Source organism: Bos grunniens, chromosome 15 (assembly GCF_055505025.1).
Source record: "Bos grunniens cultivar Pamir isolate PY7600 chromosome 15, Bosgru_T2T1.0, whole genome shotgun sequence".
Lineage (NCBI taxonomy): Eukaryota > Metazoa > Chordata > Mammalia > Artiodactyla > Bovidae > Bos > Bos grunniens.
Window position 1 is genome coordinate 63877706 of NC_141179.1, and position 23287 is coordinate 63900992.

A 23287-nucleotide genomic window follows, 5' to 3' on the forward strand; every position below is an offset into this window, starting at 1 on the left:
AAATTCTGTAAAAAGACAAATAGTAAAACTCTAGCTGCATCTAATGTATCTGGAATTTCTATGTTAGTTTGTTTATCATTACTAAAGCTAAGTACATTCAGGGCCAACATCCAAGCCACACAAAGGATACAGAGAGAAAAGGCAAAGTTTTCCTCTACTGGTTTTCCAGCTCTCCCCACCAGAGGTAAAGTAGTTTCTTGTGTATCCTTTCAAAAATTGTCTATAAGCATACAAGTATATATCTTTCAAATCATACTATACATACTCTGTTGTGCTGCCATTTGCTTTTCTAAAAATATGAGTAATATATCTTGCTTAACTTCCATATCACTATTAAGATCTCATTTTAGAGGCTTCACAGTATTTCAACTATTTAAAAAGTCCTCAATTACTACACAGAATATCAGTATGTGATGACATAATTATGCAAAATTTTGAAAACATTTGATAAAACAATTTTAACACAAAGATTCTCCTCTGGCTCATAAAGAACCATGCAATTTGAGAGCACTCAATGAATACCTATTTTGACTGTCTCTATTTTAGGACAATGTAAATGTTTTTAAAGAAGTCATGATTTCATCTTGATTTATAGGTAATATGATTTCATCTTGATTTATAGGCTTCCCTGGTGGCGCAGAGGTTAAAAGGCCTGCCTGCAATGTGGAAGACCTGGGTTCGATCCCTGGGTTGGGAAGATCCCCTGAAGAAGGAAATGGCAACCCACTCCAGTATTCTTGCCTGGAGAATCCCATGGATGGAGGAGCTTGGTGGGCTACAGTCCATAGGTCGCAAAGAGTTGGACATCACTGAGCAACTTCACTTTCACTTGTGATAATAAGTTTCTAAATATATACAAGGGTATTATTTAATAGGTGCTTAGTACTTTAACATTCTAACAAATATTTACAGTATCTATTTATATTAGTAACACTATTTTAGAAGACAGACAAATCAAAAAATTCAGAGGAGATATGGGAGAGTATACCACAGAGTATCCTAGTAAAAATAAATGACCGAAAGTATTATGTTCTTAAAAAGCACATTAGATATATCAGTCATTTCCTGTCTGTAACTATACCCCCATCTAAAAGAAAGTGCCTGTATCTGGTATTCTCTGTTTCCATGTTTTGGAGACATTCCATCCTTATCCTACAATGTGAACTGACTGTTCTTTCATCCTGCTACACTGATCAAGCAATCTTTGAGAATTTCCTTTTTTCTTCTGTGGTGGGTCTCCTGTCTCCTAGATCCCATGATTTCCTCCTGGTTTATTCCCTTGTCTTGGTAAAGCAAGCTATTACTTTTTGATAAAGCAGACAAGTATCATATTTTTTGAAACCTTGCATGTCTGAAAGTATGTTTATTCTACCAATACTTAATTTGTTTGGCTAAATACAGTACAATTCTGTTTTGGAACCTCTGAAAGCATGGTTCTATCATCTTCTACCTTCCAGGGTTGCCAATGAGAAGTTTGAAGCCATTATGTTGCCATTTTCATTTTGGACCTTCATAGGTGACCTACTTTTTTTGCCCGTCCCCCCCACCCCCAGAGAGTTTTATAATATTCTCTTTTAGTATGAAATTTCATAATGATATGCATTGGTTTAGGTAAGCAAAACAAACTCAGATCCTTCAATTCTGGGTTACTTTCCTGCATTATCTCTTGGGTCATTTGCTCTCCTTCCACTCTCTCTGTTCTCTCTGAAACTCACCAGACCTCTTGAACAACCCCCTCATTTTCTTCCTTTCCTATTTTCCGTCTTCTTGTCTTTTGGTTCTACTTTCTTATTTTTTTATGTTATCTTCTAAACTTTTCATTGTACTTTTTATGTATGCTAATATATTTAAGGGTTATATTTTATTCTATGAATGTTTTTTAGATCCTAAATTACTGTTTTTGGATTAACAAATATATTTCTCTTAACTGGGTATATTTTTTTAGCTTCTCCAGTTTTTGTTCATTACCCTATTTGTTTTGTCTGTTTTTCACACTGGAGATTTTCAAATACCCAGTGATCCTTAACTGTTTGTTCCTATTTAAGAATGAAGTATTAAATAGCCAGTTAAAAGTTTTGTCAACTACAAAGTTTTTTCACTACAGTGGTGGCTTCACTGTGCATTGACCTGGCTGAACTGTTTCATCAGGAGACTTTAATTGCACGTTAGTCGCCACAGAATCTTCCATTCTGCTGCCTGGATGTTACAAGGCACTTAACTGTCCTCCAAATGGGGAGACTGCTTGGAGGCTTCAGAATTCAGTATATAGACTTTCCAAACTATTTTTAAAATAATACTCTCTGTACTGTGCTAGTAAACTAGGTCTCAACAAAGCCTTATTTGTAGCATTTGCGAATCTCATTAAAGTTAAAAAAAACAACTCACTGTGGTTAATTCAAGCTACCACTTATTTAAACCAGCTTACAAAATGACAACAGCTCTAATAACCAGCTCTCCCTGGTACAAACTGCCTCCAGCACACCACTGGATCTTTCCAGTCTCAGTTGCTCCTCAAACACTCCAACTAGTTCTCTATCTTTTGCCCATTAGAAGATAGGGAGTGACTGTGCAGATTAGGGAGAAGAATCTGAATGTGCAATAGCTTTCCATGCAGACCTTCTAGCTACTGGCACCAGTTGTGCATCTTACTTTAGAGGCACATGATGCTTGCAATTCCTGATAATTTCTGTTGCTTTAACTTGGGTTTTTACTTTCTCTCATTTGCTGAGTAAATGACTAATTTTCCATTTGGTTTAAAACTTTATTTTTATTGTTTCTTCTCCCCATTTCTGCATTCTTGTGGTTTTTATGTCATTTTATTGCAGCTTCAGAAGGAAATAGAAGGGAATGTATAGGTTCAATCCAATATGTTTAACCAGAAGCCCTGACCTGGCAATATCTGAACTTGCAGAGTCTGAATTTACTCACTGTTAATCACCCATTAATTTAATAAGATTTAATGAGCTCCTATTATGTGTCAGAAACTTTTTTGGGCTCTTATACTATATTAGTAAAAATGTTAGTATTTTTATGGAATTTATATTCTACCAGGGAATTATTTGGTATTATCTGCACCTGGATTAACAAATTTGAAAACCTTCTCTGACAAAATATATATTGTGGAAAATCAAAATAAAACCACTAGTTAATGCTTTAATATACCAAAAACTAAGTAAATTATTCTGGTTAATACTATGTTAACACTATGACTATAGCAGCAAACTAAATAAATAGTCTTCCTAACACTATGATTATAGCAGCATAACTATACTTTTATCTGGACTAAACTATAATTAAATCACAGTAAAAAATATTCTCTATCATGAGAATTTAGGTCTTCTATGCTCCAAACTGTACTTTAAAAAAAATAAGACAGATGACAGCATGACTGCAGAGCACTGAAAAACAGCAGGCCATTATGAAGAGTAATGATCCCTTTTAGTACAGGTGGAATTAGAATGCTCCTCAGGAAAACACTTAAGATATCTATGCAGCATAATCCTCAGCAACAGTTCAACATTAATATTTTGTTATACTATATATCAGTGGTTCTCCAACACCAGTCTGTAAACAAGAACTGATCCATGACAAAAATCTCACTAGTCCATGGCAAAAAATGTCAATGTAAGGTCATTGAATGTGTTTTCCTATAAAGGACTGTCCTTTAACTGATATTACATCCTTAATATACTTTTGGTGTTAAAATGTTATCTTTTATAAAATGAAAGTGATGATAGATGGTACTATTTTTTTTTAATGCCCTTAACTGTTATAATAAAAAGCAGACAATTCTATCTCGTTCTTGCCAATACTTTGAAATTTTACTACTACATGAAATCTAGTTTCTCTATGTACTATCAAGGCTTAGGCAATAACGGGTCTAGTATAAGAGAGAGGCATTTGGATTAACTAAAATATTTCCATTTATAGCTAAAAATCCTGGAAACAGTTGTTGTCATCATTAACTCAAAGACACTATTAGGTTGGTGCAAAAATAAGTATGGTTTTGCACTGTTGAACTTTGCCATTTGCTGTTGGAATCCATTCTTAAATAAATGTGGTTGTTATACATCATTTTGATGTGCATTTCTTCCCTTATGTTTTTTGCTAATGAATGATTTGCTGTTTATTTTATATGTACTTTAGTCTACAGAAATATGGAAATGATGTTAGACAAAAAGGAAATTCGAGAAATTTTTCTTATTTGAGTTCAGAACAGGTCACAAAGCAGTGGAGACAATCACAACATGAACACATTTGGCTAAGGAACTGAATGTACAACGCAGTGGTGGTTTAAGAAGTTTTGCAAAGGAGACGAGAGCCTTGAAGATGAGCATAGTGGCGGGCCACTGGAAGCTGACAACGACCAACTGAGAGGATCACCGAAGCTACTACATGAGAAGGCCCAAGAACTCAATGTTGACATTCTATGGTCACGTGGCATTTCAAGCAAATTGGAAAGGTGAAAAAACTCGGTAAGTGGGAGCCTCATGAGCTGACCAAAAATCAGAAGCATTGTCGTTTTGAAGTGTCCTCTTCTCTTACTCTACACAACAACAAACCATTTCTCAATTTGGATTGTGATGTGCAAAGAAGTGGATATTATACAACAATCAGTGATGACCAGCTCAGTGGTTGGGCCAAGAAGAAGCTCCAGAGCACTTTCCAAAGCCAAACAAGAACGAAAAATAAGTCACGGTCACTGTTTGGTGATCTGCTGCTGGTCTGATCCAATCAGCTTCCTGAATTCTGGCGAAACCATTACATCTGAGAAGTACGCTCAGCAAATTGATGAGAAGCACCGAAAATGACAATTCTTGCAGCCAGCATTGGCCAACAGAAAGGGCCCAACTCTTCTCTGTGACAATGCCCAGTTGCATGTTGTACAACCGTTTCAAAAGTTGAACCAATTAGGCTACAAAGTTTTACCTCATCTGCCATATTCACCTGATCTCTCACCAACCGACTACTACTTCTTCAAGCTGTCTACAATTTTTTGCAGGGAAAAATGCTTCCACAACCAGCAAGAGGCTGCTTTCCAAGAGTTTGTTGAATCCCAAAGCACTGATTTTTATGCTACAGGAATAAACAAACATCTCTTGTTGGTAAAAAATGTGTTGACTGTAATGGTTCCTATTTTGATTAATAAAGATGTGTTTGAGCCTGGTTATAATTATTTAAAATTCAGAGTCCAAAACCATAATTACTTTTGCACTGACCTAATATATCATCTATGACTACCATAGGCCCTGTAGAATTCAACAATACATAAACACTGGATTTAGAGCTGATGAAGGGCAATTTGAAAGTTGTGGTCTTTGTATAACTGATACAGCAAGACTGGAATTTCCAACAGATCTAGGAAATATATTGTAACAGTGTAATGTTGTAGAAATAGTGCTGAAGTAGAATCGAGACAAAGATTTAATTCTGGTTTTGCCACTAATTTGGGGCCTTGAACTATACTGCTTGACTTTTGTGGATCTCTATTTCATCACAAAATGAAATGGTTGGATTGGTTAATCTCTAACATTTTGTTCATCCTAAAAATCTATGTTTCATCTCCTTTACATGGATTAGGGGACAACCCTGGTTAACTGCTTTCATCAAGAATTTGAATAAATTATTTCATATGTTTCTTGGAAGAAGGTTTAACACCTAGGGAAATAATCCCCATTAAGCATCTATAGGGTGGGTAGAGTAGGTCAGTTCAGTTCAGTCTCTCAGTTGTGTCTGACTCTTTGCAACCCCATGGACTGCCGCACGCCAGGCCTCCCTGTCCATCACCAACTCCTGGAGCTTACTCAAAATCATGTCCATCAGGTCAGTGATCCCATTCAACCATCTCATCCCCTGTCATCCCTTTCTCCTCCTGCCTTCAATCTTTCCCAGCATCAGGGTCTTTCCAATGAGTTGGTTCTTTACATCAGGTGGCCAAAGTATTGGAATTTCAGCTTTAGCATCAGTCCTTCCAATGAATATTCAGGACTGATCTCCTTTAGCATGGATTGGTTGCATCTCACTGCAGTCCAAGGGACTCTCAAGAGTCTTCTCCAACACCACAGTTCAAAAGCATCAATTCTTCAGTGCTCAGCTTTCTTTATAGTCCAACTCTCACATCCATACATGACTACTGGAAAAACCATAGCTTTGACTAGACGGACTTTGTTGGCAAAGTAATGTCTCTGCTTTATAATATGCTGTCTAGGTTGGTCATAGCTTTTCTTCCAAGGAGCAGTGTCTTTTAATTTCATGGCTGCAGTCACCAACTGAAGTGATTTTGGAGCCCCCCAAAATAAAGTCTGTCACTGTTTCCACTGTTTCCCCATCTATTTACCACGAAGTGATGGGACCAGATGCCATGATCTTAGTTTTCTGAATGTTGAGTTTTAAGCTAACTTTTTCACTCTCCTCTTTCACTTTCATCAAGAGGCCTTTTAGTTCCTCTTCGCTTTCTGCCATAAGGGTGGTGTCATCTGCATATCTGAGGTTATTGATATTTCTCCCGGAAATCTTGATTCCAGCTTGTGCTTCATCCAGCCTGGCATTTCTCAGGATGTACAGTCCTGGGTGTTGTTTGGAAGGAATGATGCTAAAGCTGAAACTCCAGTACTTTGGCCACCGCACGCAAAGAGCTGACTCATTGAAAAAGACTCTGATGCTGGGAGGGATTGGGGGCAGGAGGAGAAGGGGACGACAGAGGATGAGATGGCTAGATGGCATCACTGACTCGATGGACATGAGTTTGAGTGAACTCCGGGAGTTGGTGATGGACAGGGAGGCCTGGCATGCTGCAATTCAGGGGGTCGCAAAGAGTCAGACTCGACTGAGCAACTGAATTGAACTGACTCTGCATATAAGTTAAATAAGCACAGTGACAATATACAGCCTTGATGTACTCCTTTCCCAACTTGGAACCAGTCTATTGTTCCATGTCTGGTTCTAACTGTTGCGTCTTGATGTACATACGGATTTCTCAGGAGGCAGGTCAGGAGGTCTGGTATTCCCATCTCTTTAAAATTTTCCACAGTTTGTTGTGATCTACACAAAGGCTTTGGCATAGTCAATTAAGCAAAAGTACATGTTTTTCTGGAACTCTTGCCTTTTTCAGTGATCCAGCAGATGTTGGCAATTTCATCTCTGGTTCCTCTGCCTTTTCTAAATCCAGCTTGACCATCTGGAAGTTCGTGGTTCATGTACTTTTGAAGCCTGGCGTGGAGAATTTTGAACATTACTTTGCTAGCATATGATTTGAGTTTAATTGTGTGGTAGTTTGAGCATTCTTTGGCATTGCCTTTCTTTGGGATTGGAATGAAAACTGACCTTTTCCAGTCCTGTGGCCACTGCTGAGCTTTCCAAATTTGCTGGCATATTGAGTGCAGCACTTTCACAGCATCATCTTTTAGGATTTGAAATAGCTCAACTGGAATTCCATCACCTCCACAAGCTTTGTTCATATTTGCAGATAACTGGACTTTATGAAACTTTTAAAAATCTTTTATTGGAGTAGGTGAAAGGGTTAAAAGAAGGGAGAGATTTGGCTCTAGCGTAAGTTTTCCCTCTCTGCCTTCCAGGTGAAATTTGTACAGTATTGGGGGGGGCAGGCAAGAGAAATGAGCGAGGCAAACCTCTCTTTACATAACTAATCATAGAACATCAATGGTGAAAAGATAGTGTTTCACTGTTCAGGTTAAGTTTGGTTTCGTTCAGTGAGGATGGATTCAGCATAATTTCTGGGGCCATATGCAAAATTTAAAAAAAGAAGAGAAAAAAAAAAAAGCTATTAAAGATACTGATACTAAACCTTTTCTTTTCTTTATGGTTCTTCCATCTCTCTTTGTCTCTCTACCCCTATCCACCTATCAAGGTGCTTTTTATTTTCTCTTTAATGTCCCCTGGGATAAGGTAGTCAAAGGCCAAAGACAGATCCTCACAGATGCCTAAGGGCCTCACCACACAACTTAGCTTTGAGTTCTACCTCCTGCAAGCTGCAAGACCCATGTATTATGTTCTGTCTGAAGTTGGGGAAGTCAGTCTCTCCATCCCATGGGCCCTCTGGCGTTCTGGCTGAAGCTGGGGAAGTCACTCTCTCCATCCCATGGGCCCTCTGGCAGATGGGTAACTCCTAAAGGATTGCAACTGCCAGGCAGGGATGCAGCTCACTACCTGGACTGAGGACTCACTTCCTGCCAAGACACCTACCTCATGTGCTAGGCATGGTCAACCTGGGGAAAAGATGCTGCAGGGCACATGTACTCAACTCAGACCCACCCTGCTACATCTAGGCCTCCGCCAGTGTGGGGTGTGCATGCTAAGTTGCTTCAGTTGTGTCCCTCTCTTTGTGACCCTATGGACTGTAGCCTGCCATGCTCCTCTGTCCATGGAATTCTCCAGGCAAGAATACTGGTTGCCATGCCCTCCTCCAGGGGATCTTTCTGATCCAAGGATCAAACCCACCTTTCTTATGTCTCCTGCATTGGCAGGTAGGTTCTTTACCACTAGCACCAGCTGGGAAGCCCAAACATTGGTAAATGACAATAGAACACACAGGCCTCTATCCACCAATGTGACCCAGCCAACATAGAGTGGTGCAAGATAGGAGCAGAGAGGATAAGGCTGTGCAGGGCCCAGGGCACCAAAGGGCAGAAGAGACAGCAGCCAAGAATGGTTCCTTGGAGGCAATGGGGGGCTGGAGAATGCCAAAGCTGGGGCTTCAAGCCCTGGTGCAAGCTCCATTTTACCATCAGACTTAATTTACAAAGCATACATTTAAATATAAAAGTTAATAAAAATGTCAAGGAAGTGACCACAGAATATTAAACCTGAAACTTGAGGCTCCTCTGGCTATCAGCCTTATGCAACTATACTGGTTACATTCTCATGAAGCTGGTCCAGGCCTCTGCTGATGGTGGTCTTTTCATCGGAGGTGAATATACTTTTCTTGGGAAATGTTGAGCTTCATGCTTCATTATCAAGAATCCCTTCAGAGGGGCACAAATATCTTCCACTGGCCACCACAGTGGAACATGTCCCCAACTCCTCTTGAGTTAGACATCCCGTCACTTGCCAGTTTCTGCTCTTCCACTAACCACTACGTTCCTTCATGTGAAGCCAAGGAACCACCATGTTCTTGCTTATGACCCTTCTAGGGCCATACAGCATTGGAACAAGCATAATACACACTTCAAGTCCCACTGGAACAGATTCCTCCAAAAACTTTACTCCTTGAAATTTCTAGACTGAAACCTGGGCATCAGTCTAGATGTTACTGGTACAACTTCCAAACTTCAAGAAATATACATCAAATTCTCCCACAAAATGAATTTGTCACAATTTACTGGCAGCACCACAGTGAACCTTTAGGTTCAACAGCATCACAAGCATCCATCTAAAAAATTAAGATGGCAGTCTCCCCTTCTTGTACCCCAATTTTTACATAATTTTCCTGTAGACGCCTTCATTTTGATTCATGAGGGGAAAGACATCTCTCTCAACTAGGGATGTAAGAGAAAAGTATCACTTAATGAACTCTCATTCCCAAAACACTCCCATAACTTCTTCCTCTCCCCAGTCATTTTCTTATACATACTGGGAAGAAGATGATGAGGTGATTGCTGTGGTAAAGGACCAGTTCTATCATGTTCTTGTGAAAAGGGATCTGCCTCCCACCCCACTTCTGAAAGCTCACTGACTCCTCTCCTAGAATGTGGTGTCACTTGTCACCTTTTATTTTCAGTTTTGAATCTTGAGAAAAAATACCCAATCTGTTACAAAATTAAATCAATTACTTGTTAAAACTGAATGTTTAACTAGTGACTTAAATGCTAAAAAAATGCTCTTTTTTGTCTTCTTTGGACACTGATACCAAGTTGATGAAGGAGGTCAATACTTTACCCCTAAAATTAAAAATCTCAGCTAAAGCTGGACATATGAAAGCAACTAAACAGGTAAAGTTCATTAGATAAAATATGCATATATATATATATATAAAATCAGGGTATGTTTTATATATATATATATATATCCTAATTATTTTCTTTTATCACCTTCAATTTTTCTTCCATTTCAGTATTAGCTTGAGTCTGTTGCTGAAGTAACTGCTGCAATTGTTGGAAAGAAATGATGATACCCTTTAAAAAAATATAAATATGATATATTAATTGAAAAAGTTTTAAGGCAGTAGGTATATGTTTCTAAACTCACATTCTTAAAATATATTTTCTAGTTTCTTATTACAGTTTAATTTCAATGCCATAATAAACAATATATTAAAATAAACTAATGGTACATTTATTAATATTTAATGCAACTTGTATTATATGATCTCTTACAAAGTACTATTTCTAAGAGTTCCTCAAATAATTAACAAAGTTTTTGAAATGGGACATGGATTCTGAGACACTACTGAAAAATGTAAAGTATTCAAAACAAAACTACTGTTGGCTTTCTCCTCAAATAGTAAATATATCGCTACTAAAATGGCATAGTGCTAACGGGCGAGGATGGCCTGGTATGCATTCAGGATCAAACAGAGAAAAATTAGAAGAGAAAAAAAAAGAAAAAGGAGAAATTTTATTCACATATCTTTTTCTAAGAATAGAATAATTATAAATATGAAATTCAAATGAGAGTATAATGTCCTATAAAAGCATGCTATAAGCATAAATACATTTCAATAATTATCTACTAGAGTACCAGTAGTCTAAACTAAGGAAAACAGTGATTTATATTTATATACTTTATTTATAAATTATTTTAGTGTAATCTTTTTCCAGCTTTATTGAGATATAATTGACATATGTGTAAGCTTAAAATATAAAATATGATGATTTGATACACATATGTATTGTGATATAATTATCAAAATAAGGTTAACATCTCTATTATCACACATAATCACCAACTTTTTTGTATGTGGGAGAACATTTAAGATCTATTCTCTGTAAAAAATAAATAAGCTACAAGGATATATTGTACAGAACAAGGAATTCAGTCAATATTTTATAATAACTTTAAATGTAGCATAATCTAAAAATTTTGAATCACTGTTGCATAGTTAAAACTAATATAACATTGTAAATCAACTAGACCTCAACTAAATAAGTATTTTTAAACATGTCTTCAGAGTCTCATTAAAAAAAACTCTACTCTCTTAGCAACTTTCAAATATGACATCATGCTGCACATTACATACCTAGAACTAACTCATTTTACAACTGGAAGTTTGTACCCTTAGATGACCATCTCCTCATTTCTCCTCTGATTTTTTTTTTTGGCAGTACTTTATAGCATGTGGGATCTTAGGTTCCCAAACAGGGATCGAACCTTCACCCTTTGCATTAGAAGCGTGGAGTCTTAACCACTGGACCACCAAGGAAGTCCCTGATTTATTTTTTATGTGAATACAGGTTAGACTTGGTTTAAAAGGTACATATGTGATCTATTCAATATACACCAACTGAGTGTTTACTGAGTGCTAGGAATTGACCTAGGCATGATTCCATTTGTTGTTTATCTTCCATACTGTATTTGGTTTTCAGAATATTTACTGACTTCCAAAATATCTCATGGTTGCTTGCCTGTTTTTCGTCTTGAATACAGGTTATCTCTTCATTGATCTTCTTATTTAATTCCAATTCCTAAAAATTTGAATAATTTTAAAGTTAAGATACAACATTCAGCAAATTATACATTCAATTCAGGACTTAACAAATTCAGGAGTATCATGACCTATTTTTACTCCAGAGTACCAATGTTTGTCTACTGTTGAATTAATGATTCTAGTGAAGTGAAGATGGTGTTAGAGATTCAATACAGGCTGGTGCAAACTTATAAGTGTTAATGTTGAAGACAACAAAATTTCTCATCTCAAAAAGCTTTCCTGAAGATATCATTATGCCAGACGATTACCTGAAAGTGAAAGTGAAGTCACTCAGTCATGTCCAACTCTTTGCGACCCCATGGACTGTACCCCTCCAGGCTCCTCCATCCAAGGGATATTCCAGGCAAGAATACTGGAGTGGGTTGCCATTTCCTTCTCCAGAGGATCTTCTTGACCCAGGGATTAAACCTGGGTCTCCCGCATTGCAGGCAGACTCTACTGCCTGAGCCACCAGGAGTATTACCTCTAAAAGGAATTGTAAAGTGCAAGTCGCTCAGTCATATCTGACTCTTTGCGACCTCATGGACTATCCAGTCCATGGAATTCTCCGGCCAGAATACTGGAGTGGGTAGCCTTTCCCTTCCCGAGGGGACCTTCCCAACCCAGGGATTGAACCCAGGTCTCCTGAATTGCAGGCTGGTGCAGGCGGATTCTTTACCAGCTGAGCCACAAGGAAAGCCCTGATTACTGGACACCAAAGTAAAGTAAAAATAAAGTGGTTATAGACAGATAATGCCAAAAGGTATCTAGCAATTTTTCAAAAATTCATGAAATCTTTCTTTACTATGTATATTAACTCTACAAAGAAGGGAAAATTTTGTATCATACGCCTCTTATTCAATTGTTTATATAATCTCATAAATTTTACAAAAATTTTAATTTTATAAACAAGGATATATTTAAATAAATACCATTTTGAGTCTTTCTTCAAGTTCTTGAAATTTTTGTTCTTTAATTGTTAAATTGTTTTCTGCTCCCATCTTCTGTTGTTGACATGTGACTTTGGTCTTTATCAAGTCTGAGGTTACTGTTTTAAGTTCCTTAAATAAAAAACATCAAACAAAGAATTCAGTATAGATACTTCATTAAAGCAAGGCACTTTTCTGACAGTTTAAAGTTCATTTTAAATCTATTCTAGTACAGTCCATGGGGCTGCGAAGAGTTGGACACAATTGAGTGACTACGACTGACCCATTAAGGTCTATTTTCCCTACTTTCCTTGCAAGATAATTAGCCAACGTGGAAATGCTGTCTGTGGTTACAGAATAGGCAAACACAATGACACAAAGCTAGAATGCATGATCTTTGTTCTTAAAAAGAATACACGAACTAAATGAACTAATCAACCAGAAGTAGGGTGCTTTCCCAGATGACTTATTCAACAAAAATCCTCTAAGATAAAAGATTATATGAAAGATTATCAATTTCCAAGTTATTAGCAGCTAATAAGAAAAATTTATTTAAGAAATAATTATAATGTGATGAGTGTTTTAATAGGAAAAGTTTAGGAAAGTACAGAAGTTTAAAGGATGAAACAGTTTGGTCGAGGGCATGAGGAAGGCATTACACAGGACAGTGGTATTTAAACTGAGTCTGTAAAGATAAATTTTTGAAGAGGACAAAAAATAAGTAGATATTCCAGGCCAAAACATTCAGAAAAGTACAGAAACATGAAAAAGCATGGTATTTTTCAAGGAAACAGAACTAAAATAATATGACCAGAACTAGTATGTCATGGGTAAAAGGGAGGAATTTAAGATACTTGCTCCTTGGAAGGAAAGCTTTGACAAACCTACACAAGTGTATCAAAAAGCAAAGACATTACTTTGCCAACAAAGGTCCATATAGTCAAAACAATGGATTTTTCCAGTAGTCATGTATGGATGTGAGAGTTGGACCATAAAGAAGGCTGAGTGCTGAAGAATTAATGCTTCTGAATTGTGGTGCTGGAGAAGAGTCCCTTGGACAGCAAGGAGATCAAATCACTTTGGATCCTAAAGGAAATCCTAAAGGAAACCAACACTATTCAGTGGAAAGACCTGATGCTGAAGCTCCAATACTTTGGCCACATGATGCAAAGAGCTGATTCACTGAAAAAGACCCTTACGCTGGGAAAGATTGAGGGCAAGAGAAAAAGGGGGCAACAGAGGACGAGATGGTTAGAGAGCATCACCAACTCAATGGACATGAATTTGAGCAAACTCTGGGAGACAGTGAAGGACAGCAGAAACTGGTGAGCTACACAGTCCATGGGATCACAAGGAGTCGGACATGAATTAGTGTCTGAACAACACGTTTTGACTAGAAATTTGGCAAAATTCAAGTATCAAAAGATTTGTAGGCCAAGCTAAAGAGTTCTAATTTTACAGACAATGAGGAATTAACCACTGAAGGATTTTGCTTAAGAGAATGACATAACAAGATGTGCCTTTTAGAAAAATAACTCTGGCATCATTACAAAGGACAGAATTTACGGTGACATAAAAGAAGTCTACATTGTGAAGTTACATGTTCATGGAGTTTAACAGATACATCTGAATACATTTAAATCCAGAAATACCAACTTCTGAGGGGGTGTGTATTCTATAGTACTGCTGTTTTGTTCAAGGATCTGATTTTCTTGATTATACAGCATCATAACCAGAGATCAACTTGCCAACATCTATTGGATCATAGAAAAAGCAAGAGAATTCTAGAAAAACATCAACTCCTGCTTCATTGACTACAATAAAGCTTTTGACTGTGTGAATCACAACAAACTGTGGAAAATTCTAAAAGAGATGGGAATACCAGACCACCTGACTTGCCTCCTGAGAAACCCGTATGCAGGTCAAGAGGCAACAGTTAAAACCAGACATGGAACAATGAACTGGCTCCAAATTGGGAAAGGAGTATGTCAAGGCTGTATACTGTCACCCTGATTATTTAACTTCTATGCAGAGTACATCATGTGAAATACTGGGCTGGATGAAGCACAAGCTGAAATCAAGATTACCGGGAGAAATATCAATAACCTCAGATATGCAGATGACACCACCCTTATGGCAGAAAGTGAAGAGGAACCAAAGAACCTCTTGATGAAAGTGAAAGAGGAGAGTGAAAAAGTTGGCTTAAAACTCAATATTCAAAAAACTAAGATCACAGTATCCGGTTCCATCACTTCATGGCAAATAGATGGGGAGACAATGGAAACAGTGACAAACTTTATTTTCTTGGGGTAAAAAATCACTGCAGACAGTGACAGAAGCCATAAAATTAAAAGATGCTTGCTCCTTGGAAGAAAGGCTATGACAAACCTAGACAGCATATTATAAAGCAGAGACATTACTTTGCCAACAAAGGTCCATCTACTCAAAGCTATGGTTTTTTCCAGTAATCATGTATGGATGTAAGAGTTGGACTATAAAGAAAGCTGAGCACAGAAGAATTGACGCTTCTGATCTGTGGTATTGGAGAAGACTCTTGAGAGTCCCTTGGACTGCAAGGAGATCAAACCAGTCAATCCTAAAGGAAATCAACCCTGAATATTCATTAGAAGGACTAATGCTGAAGCTCCAGTACTTTGGCATGTGATGCAAAGAACTGACTCATTAGAAAAGACCCCAATGGTGGGAAAGATTGAAGGTAGGAGGAGAAGTGGATGACAGAGGATGAGATAGTTGGATGGCATCACCAACTCAATGGACATGAGTTTAAGCAAGCTCCAGGAGCTGGTGATGGACAGGGAAGCCTGGTGTGCTACAGTCCACGGGGTTGCAAAGAGTTGGACACAACTGAGCGACTGAACTCCCTTTGAACTCTGAAAGCCCCCAAGAGAAGCCACAAATGCCAGATACTAGCTTCAGAAACATGATATCAGGTTCTGCTAATCAGCAACACCTATCTTGGATGTTGGATCCAGAACTAGTCGGTAGAAGCAGAGGCCATGCTAGTCATGTCAAGCCTCCATGAACAACAGTGGTACTCCTGTAGCAGTAGCAGTATCCACTATGGTCAACAGCGATGGTATAAGTAGTATAAAACAGCTTAGTGGTGGAAGTTGGTTTCCTGCTACGGTTCTGGATATACATTCCCTGGCTGTTGACAATTTTCCAAGTCTGAGATGAACAACATCCAAATTCCTTTGCTGAAAAAAATCATCTTACAATTAAAAATCTTTATTAGTACATTTCAATTCTTAAAAACTGAAATTGGTTCATTAGGGTGATGAGATTATAGGAAATTTTTATTTTCCTCATTTTGTTTTTTAAGTATTTTCTCTTTTTTTCTAAAATAAACACATTTCTCACGTATTAGTTTTTGAATAGTATGTAAAGCTATTGAAACAGGTGCAATCACTTCACTTTTAGTAAGAGGAAAGATGACAAATGACTGAGTTCTAAAAAAGTCCAAGATTCATGGATTAAATAAGCTGCTAATACACAACTCAACAGAGGTAGGGATGAAACCAAGAGAGTGTGGTATCAAGGAAGCTGAAAAAGGAGTAGCAGAAAACTGGGCTCTCAATAGCTCCAGAATTCTATGTTACAGCCTTAGCCACCTAGACAGAAACTCACCTGATTAAATCTCTTTGGGTTTAGTCCAAAATCCAGGAGAAAAAATTCATTGTTCTCAGTTCACATATCCCCTTTAGATATGTATACTGCATAAAATGACTGCTAAAGTAACCACATGGGTCAAGAGATAGGGCTTTATTCTCCTATCTCCAAAAAGCAGGCAGACAAAATTATGCACTAAGAGAACAATCAGCATGTATTGAATAAGGAAAGAAGTTTAAATGAAGCTGGTGAGCCTAGAAGAGTAAGTAGCATACTGGATATCCTGCATTTGTACCTCCTGATTCATTTTCCACTCTTTCTCTATGACCCGTGTGGCTGGCATCTGTGGATACCGCAAGCAAGTTCCCTTCCCTCTCCCTTTGTTGGGTTCAATCTCTGGGAGGCACCAGTAATCAGTATGCTAGGAAGACAGAGTGATTGAGGTATTTTTCCCAGCTCCCTCCCTACATGACCACAAACTGGCAACAGCTCTGTACCTTTACCAAAGGCCACAGCTTCTGATTTGCAGCTTTCTTCAATAGCTTTACCTATAGCTCTCTCCAGGTTCCAGGATCTGTTTCCTTCCCTTGTCATCACCAGGTCTAGGAGGTGTAATCATTCCCCAACTGCTTCTATCCCTTGTTGGCTTCCCTTAACCCGACCTACAATTCTGTAAATGGCTCTTCCATCAGACTTCTCTCAATTTCCCATTCCAATGTACCATGTTTCCTGACTCAATCCCGTTTAATACAAGTAAATTGAAAGAAGGCATTTCAAGTTGCTATAAGGAACATGAAGGAGAAAAAGGCAAAAAGACAGGGAAAACTAAGAATTATGATAATGGAAACAAAGACTTTTAGATTACAAAGAATGAAGATACTTATTAGGAAGTAGTAGGAAACAATGTTGGGACCAGATCATGGAAGTTCCAGAAAGCTAATTTTAAGAAGTTTAAGACTAAATCAACACATTGTATACCATAAGCTTAAATAATGTTGTATGGCAATTGTATCTCAATAAAGCTGGAAAAAAGTTTGGGACTTGATTTGAAAGACAAAGGAGAACCATTCAATTTAAAAGTCTTTCCACATGTGCTAAGTAGATGTGTCAGGCATATACAGACAATGTATTAAAAGAATGACTTAGTAAAATTAGTCTGGCAGAAAGAGTGAACAAAAACTGAAGGAAAGAACACTGGCTAAGAGGTATTTTATTAATCCAGGAATGAGATGATGAATGTCCATACTATTGGAAAATGGATAATGAAAATATGAGACATTCTGAAGGAAGATATAATCAAATAGGCAGAGGAAATGAAGGAAAAAGATTATTTCAAACTGTCTAAATGAAGCGAGAATAGGAAACTGAAATGTGAAAAAGAGAAGCATGAAAATGAAAAGAAAATGAAAAAGGTGCTTCACTGATGAAACAGATAAAAAATCTATTAAAGATAAGTAAGAGATGGATGATATTCTGAGACTGACTCTTCAGTTCAGTTCAGTCGCTCAGTTGTGTCTGACTCTGCGACACCATGGACTGCAGCATGCCAGGCTTCTCTGTCCATCACCAACTCCCAGAGCTTACTCAAACTCATGTCCATGGAGCAGGTGATGCCATCCAACCATCTCATGCTCTGTTGTCCCCTTCTCCTCCCACCTTCAATCTTTCCCAGCATCAGGGTCTTTTCAAATGAGTCAGTTCTTCGCATCAAGTGGCCAAAGTATTGGAATTTCATCTTCAGCATCAGTTCTTCCAATGAATATTCAGGACTGATTTCCTTTAGGATTGACTGGTTTGATCTCCCTGCAGTCCAGGGGACTCTGAAGAGTCTTCTCCAATACCACAGTTCACAAGCATCAATTTTGAGCTTTCTTAAGAGACTGACTCTTAAGAAAGCCAAAAAGCACAAATCACTAAACTTAAGTCATAGAGTGTTACCGTTCTAAAAGAAAATTAATTCATTATTTTTCAAATTATAAAAGGTTACATATGATAAATTCCCTCAAAAAAAGTTTCAGTGTATCAGTGATGAGTTCTTTATAGGCAGCAAGATGGTTTCCTTTGAAAGAGTTCTATGAATTTTTTTGGTGGGGGGGCAGGGTCAGAGGAGGAAGGATGGAAAGAATGAAGAATCAATGGGTGGGTGACCCTGAAACTACAGTAAGTCATAAAAGGAGATGACCTGCAAGCAGCTAAAAATACAGAACTGCAGATTAAAAGAAATGTAGGCTGGAAATATAGATATGAAGTCATCTACATAAAGTGAATGACTGCATTAAGGAGGATGAGCTAATTGAAGAAAAGAAAGATGTTATGACAGAGCTTTAGATGAACTGGGGAGAAAAATAGGACAATTAGGGAGCCAGAAGAATTTATTTGTACCCAAAGACAATGTATCACAAATAATTAAAATCAATAGATTTTGTATTTTAAATATCATTTTGTACAAAATGTAATGAAAAACATGAATTAGTATCAGGATGCTTGGGTTATAACTATCAGAAAACCATACTTAAACCTTTAAATGATAAGGTTTTATAATTTAAAGAATAAATTTCATAAATAAAATGAAATTTATTCTGTAGTAAGAGGTAATTTAGGAATTGCATAGCAACTCATTGCATAGTCCCTTCATGGAGCACCTTCTAAAGAGTAAGGATATTTTTTCTTTGAACCACCTCCCCCTGGCCAGAATTAGATCACATGCTCATTCCTGAACCAAATACTGGCATGGAGATTGGAGATGATATTAATTAGTTTAAAGACAGACTGATCATATGAGACGCACTGGACATTGAGGAATTATCACAACATCTACTACGTGAAGAATTTCAACTAACATTATAAAATTTACAGGTTGTTTAGAATATTATTGTACTGTTTGTACAGTATGTGGTATAAAGTGATGATAAATAGAGACTCTTTTTTACAAGCTACTCGATATTGAGTAATTCACCTAACTGTTGGATCCAGTTAGTGGTTTTTAAATTGTGCTCCAAGAAGTCCTAGAGGTTCCACGGCCCCCCTCCATAGCTGCTGATAGAGAAGAAAGAGTCAACATGCATGGCTCCAGTGTTCTTTCAATTCTCCCTTCAAGCACAAGTGATCTTCTTTGTTTTATTTGTTGTTGTTGTTCTTTTGTTTTTAATATAAATTTACTTATTTTAATTGGAGGCTAATTACTTTACAATATTGTAATGGTTTTGGCATACATCAACCTGAATCCACCACGGGTGTGCGCGTGTTCCTCATCCTGAACCCCCTTCCCACCTCCCTCCCCAAACCATCCCTCTGGGTCATCCCAGTGCACCAGCCCCAAGCATCCTGTATCATGCATCGAACCTGGACTGGTGATTCGTTTCACATATGATATTATACATGTTTCAATGCCATTCTCCCAAATCATCCCACCCTCACCCTCTCCCACAGAGTCCAAAAGACTGTTCTATACATCTGTGTCTCTTTTGCTGTCTTGCATACAGGGTTATCGTTACCATCTTTCTAAATTCCATATATATGCGTTAGTATACTGTATTGGTGTTTTTCTTTCTGGCTTACTTCACTCTGTATAATGGGCTCCAGTTTCATCCACCTCATTAGAACTGATTCAAATGTATTCTTTTTAATGGCTGAGTAATACTCCATTGTGTATATGTACCACAGCTTTCTTATCCATTCATCTGCTGATGGACATCTAGGTTGCTTCCATGTCCTGGCTATTATAAGCAGTGCTGCAATGAACACTGGGGTCTACTTTGTTTTAATACTGAGCCTCCAAATCTTTAACAGAAGGTTCTACAATTCAAAGAAAGATTAAAACCAATAAATCAGATGATCTCTACGATTCCATGAAATTTAGAGATGATATGAAGAAGATAAATAGAAGATCTGAAGAAGAGAATTAGTCATTGAAGAAACAGAATATAATTCAAACATGAAGGGAGAAAAAGCAATTAATAAGTTGGAAGAAATTTCACACTTTCCTATCCGGAAAAAAGTTTATCAGATGAGGCTATGTTTCAGTTGTCTTGAAAGTCAATACAAATAACCCTTTATAGTTTTGGTGCAGAAAAACCAAATCCATCAAAATTTACCTTAATTTTAACCTAATTTCACTTGCATGTAACAATAATCCCATAAATTTCTACAGCATGATAAACTTTCTGAAGTGCTTTTCCATATATTATATTTGTTATAAGGGGCTTCCCAGGTGGCTCAGTGGTAAAGAATCTGCCTGCCAATGCAGGAGACATAAGAGACACAGGTACGATCCCTGGGTTGGGAAGATCCCCTAGAGGAGGGCATGGCAACCTGCTTCAATATTCTAACCTGGAGAATCCCATGGACAGAGGAGCCTGGCAGGGTATGGTCTTAGGGTCACAAAGAGTTGGACACAAGTGAGTGACTGAGCATGCATACATGCACAATATATAAAACTGGAAAGGCAGATATCATTAAACTCATATTGCAAATGAGAATACAAAGAGAAAAGCAACACTTGGTATGGTCTGACTCATGCACCTCCTTAGGAAGACTACAGTGAAAGGTTTAGTTTTAAAGAAAAAGGTAAAGTTAAGAGAAACAGAATAAATGAGAAATACTATGCAGGGAATTATGTGTATGCAGGAACAGGCCAATGGACTGCGTGAAGTAATGGACACTGAAAGACTAGAAATACAAGAACTAAGTGGGGTGTTTAACGGTACAGATGATGGAAACTGATGCTCAGGTTGGAGAAGAGGAGGGCCGAATGACAAAGCCCAAAGGAAGCAGTATTTAATGATGAGTTTCAAGGTAATGGAAATATTAGTCTAGATACATAGTCTAGATACATAAACCTGGTAGTTTAGGAGGATTAATACTGGCAACTTCTCCTTTTAATAAATATATGCTTTCTAATGGTGAATAAAGCAGAGAAGAAACTTATGTGGGTAAATTGCTTATCTGCTCCTGTTATCAGTAGAATGGTTAAGATCACAGGTTCTGGAGCTGTGCAGAAATTCTGCAATTTGAATTGCAATCCTCTATTTTCCTTGTTGTGTAACTTTAGGCAACTATTTAATTGCATTCTGCCTCAAGTTCCTCATCTGTTAAATAGGAATATAATTTTTTAACAAAACAAAGTGCCTGGTATGTAATAATCCATGCAAGTATTTGTTGAGCATCTACTATGTACTAGGCATTGTTACCTGTTATTACTACTAATGTGAATTCAGGGCTTCCCTGGTGGCTCAGTGAGTAAAGAATCTGCCTGCAAGGCAGGAAACCCAGGTTCAATCCCTGGGTTGGGAAGATCCCCTGGAAAAAGAAATGGAAACCCACTCCAGTATTCTTGCCTGGGAAATCCCATGGACAGAGGAGCTTGGCAGGTTACAGTGCTTGGGGTCTCAAGAGTCAGACACAACTTAGAGACTAAACCACCACCAAGGTGAATTCAAGTGGTTCTATGATTATTTTCTCTACTTTTAAAATAAAGTGGTCTGAAATCCTAATGGTGGTAGGAATGAACTACCTCAAGGAAAGGTACCACGTTTCATACTTATCCCATAGCACCTTAATACATTCAGGGATCTAAGAGGTGCTAAAAACTTTTAATGAACATAAGAAGAAAATAATGATGAACATGATATTAAATAAATGTGACTTATCTTTGCCTAAAATAGGATTTGATGAAATCAAAGGTGATTTATTCAGGATACAGCAAATGGCAATAAAAAATAAATTAAAAACTTGGTGAGAACAGTCAATGTCGGCCAAACAGATAGTAGTTAATGGCACGATAGTAGTTCCTAGTCAATTTGTAAAACTGCATAGAAAATGGTAAGTATAGTATAGTGCTAATTGTATAGTATATAGGAAAGTATAGTGCTAAGGGTTTAATCACTGATTGAACCAGATGGCTTATTCTAATCAAAGAAATAACCACAACCCTGTAGACAACCATGTGACAGATAGATGCTCCTCATTTGAATGTAAACAGATTACCACAGATTACTACAATTTCCTTACCAATAATAAAAAATAAAGCTTAGTAGTTGGTGAGTCACTGGCATTATGTTAACTTTAGAAGAACAGCATATTTGGGGCTAGAACCTTAACTGACTTAATTAACAACCCTAAACTTATGAGATTAATATGGGTTAATTCTGCATTATAAATTCAGATCCAAGTATATTCTAGAAAACGAGTAAGACAATATAAAAAAACATTGTTCTAGTTCATAAGCTAGATGGTCTTTGACTCAATGAACTTATTGAATAAAAGAATTTATTGCTCTTAATATATCCATTCTGGATAAATATTCAAAAACATGGGTTAACAGTTAAATTGACTATGGATACTAAAGAACACAAAAATAAAGACAGTCAATTCAGCAATTAATTAAACTTTTTAAAACTTTTGGAGACTAAGGGAAAGCATCTGTTAGAAGGCCTCAAAATTTTAATCTCAATTTGACTAATATTTGTGTTGTTATTTGGAATTTAGTCAAACACCACCTGATTAATAAAAAAAAAAAGTCTTATACGCTAAATTGATTTTTTAAAAGACACAATGATATTAGATTTAAAATAATGTACATTTTTCTTTACACATGATGTTCTAAAACTTTGCTTTCAAGCTGCTTTTTTGTGCACTAAAATGATTTTTAAAAGAAAACTTGCAACCAATTTTCTTTAATTTTTTATATTGGGTTTTCTTAGAGCAAGATTCACCTATATGAACTAAACAACTTAGAAATTAATTAGATGGCTTGTTTTATACTAGTGATCTGTTCTAGACTCATTCCTAAGATACAAAGCCTTATTGATAAAAATATAATTAAACTAAGATATATGGCTAAAACATATTCAGATATAGTATCTTACAATTCTGTAAATTTAAAAAGGGTTGGTTTTCTAGAAGTTTTTCTTCTGTCAAGGTTACAAAGTAGAACAAACTTCTATGTCTTTCCACATTTTTCAACAACTGAAACCATGGAGCCCTTGTAATCAGCTAAGTTTTATAGAAGATACTCTGAAATATATCAATTCTTTTATATTAATTATTATGAAACAATAGGGAAGTGGGAAGGGAGAGGGAAGGAGAA

At 37.1% G+C, this 23287-nt stretch overlaps 1 protein-coding gene across 50 annotated transcripts in view; it reads right to left on the minus strand.

Annotated features, from left to right (window-relative positions):
• Positions 1–23287, minus strand: part of CCDC73 (coiled-coil domain containing 73) — a 153583-nt gene that overhangs the window by 28349 nt on the left and 101947 nt on the right. For 40 of the 50 annotated variants that reach the window (XR_015142222.1, XR_015142226.1, XR_015142221.1 and 37 more), the window contains 3 exons: positions 12574–12702; positions 11580–11639; positions 10047–10130 (listed from right to left, as the gene is read on the minus strand). Coding sequence is in view for 42 of the 50 variants with exons in the window: in XM_086341021.1 (XP_086197147.1) it covers positions 10047–10130; positions 11580–11639; positions 12574–12702 (273 nt within the window). In the remaining 8 variants the exon portion in view is untranslated. The remainder of the gene's footprint in view (positions 1–10046; positions 10131–11579; positions 11640–12573; positions 12703–23287) is intronic. The other 10 variants (XM_086341037.1, XM_086341032.1, XM_086341030.1 and 7 more) reach the window with 3 other exon arrangements.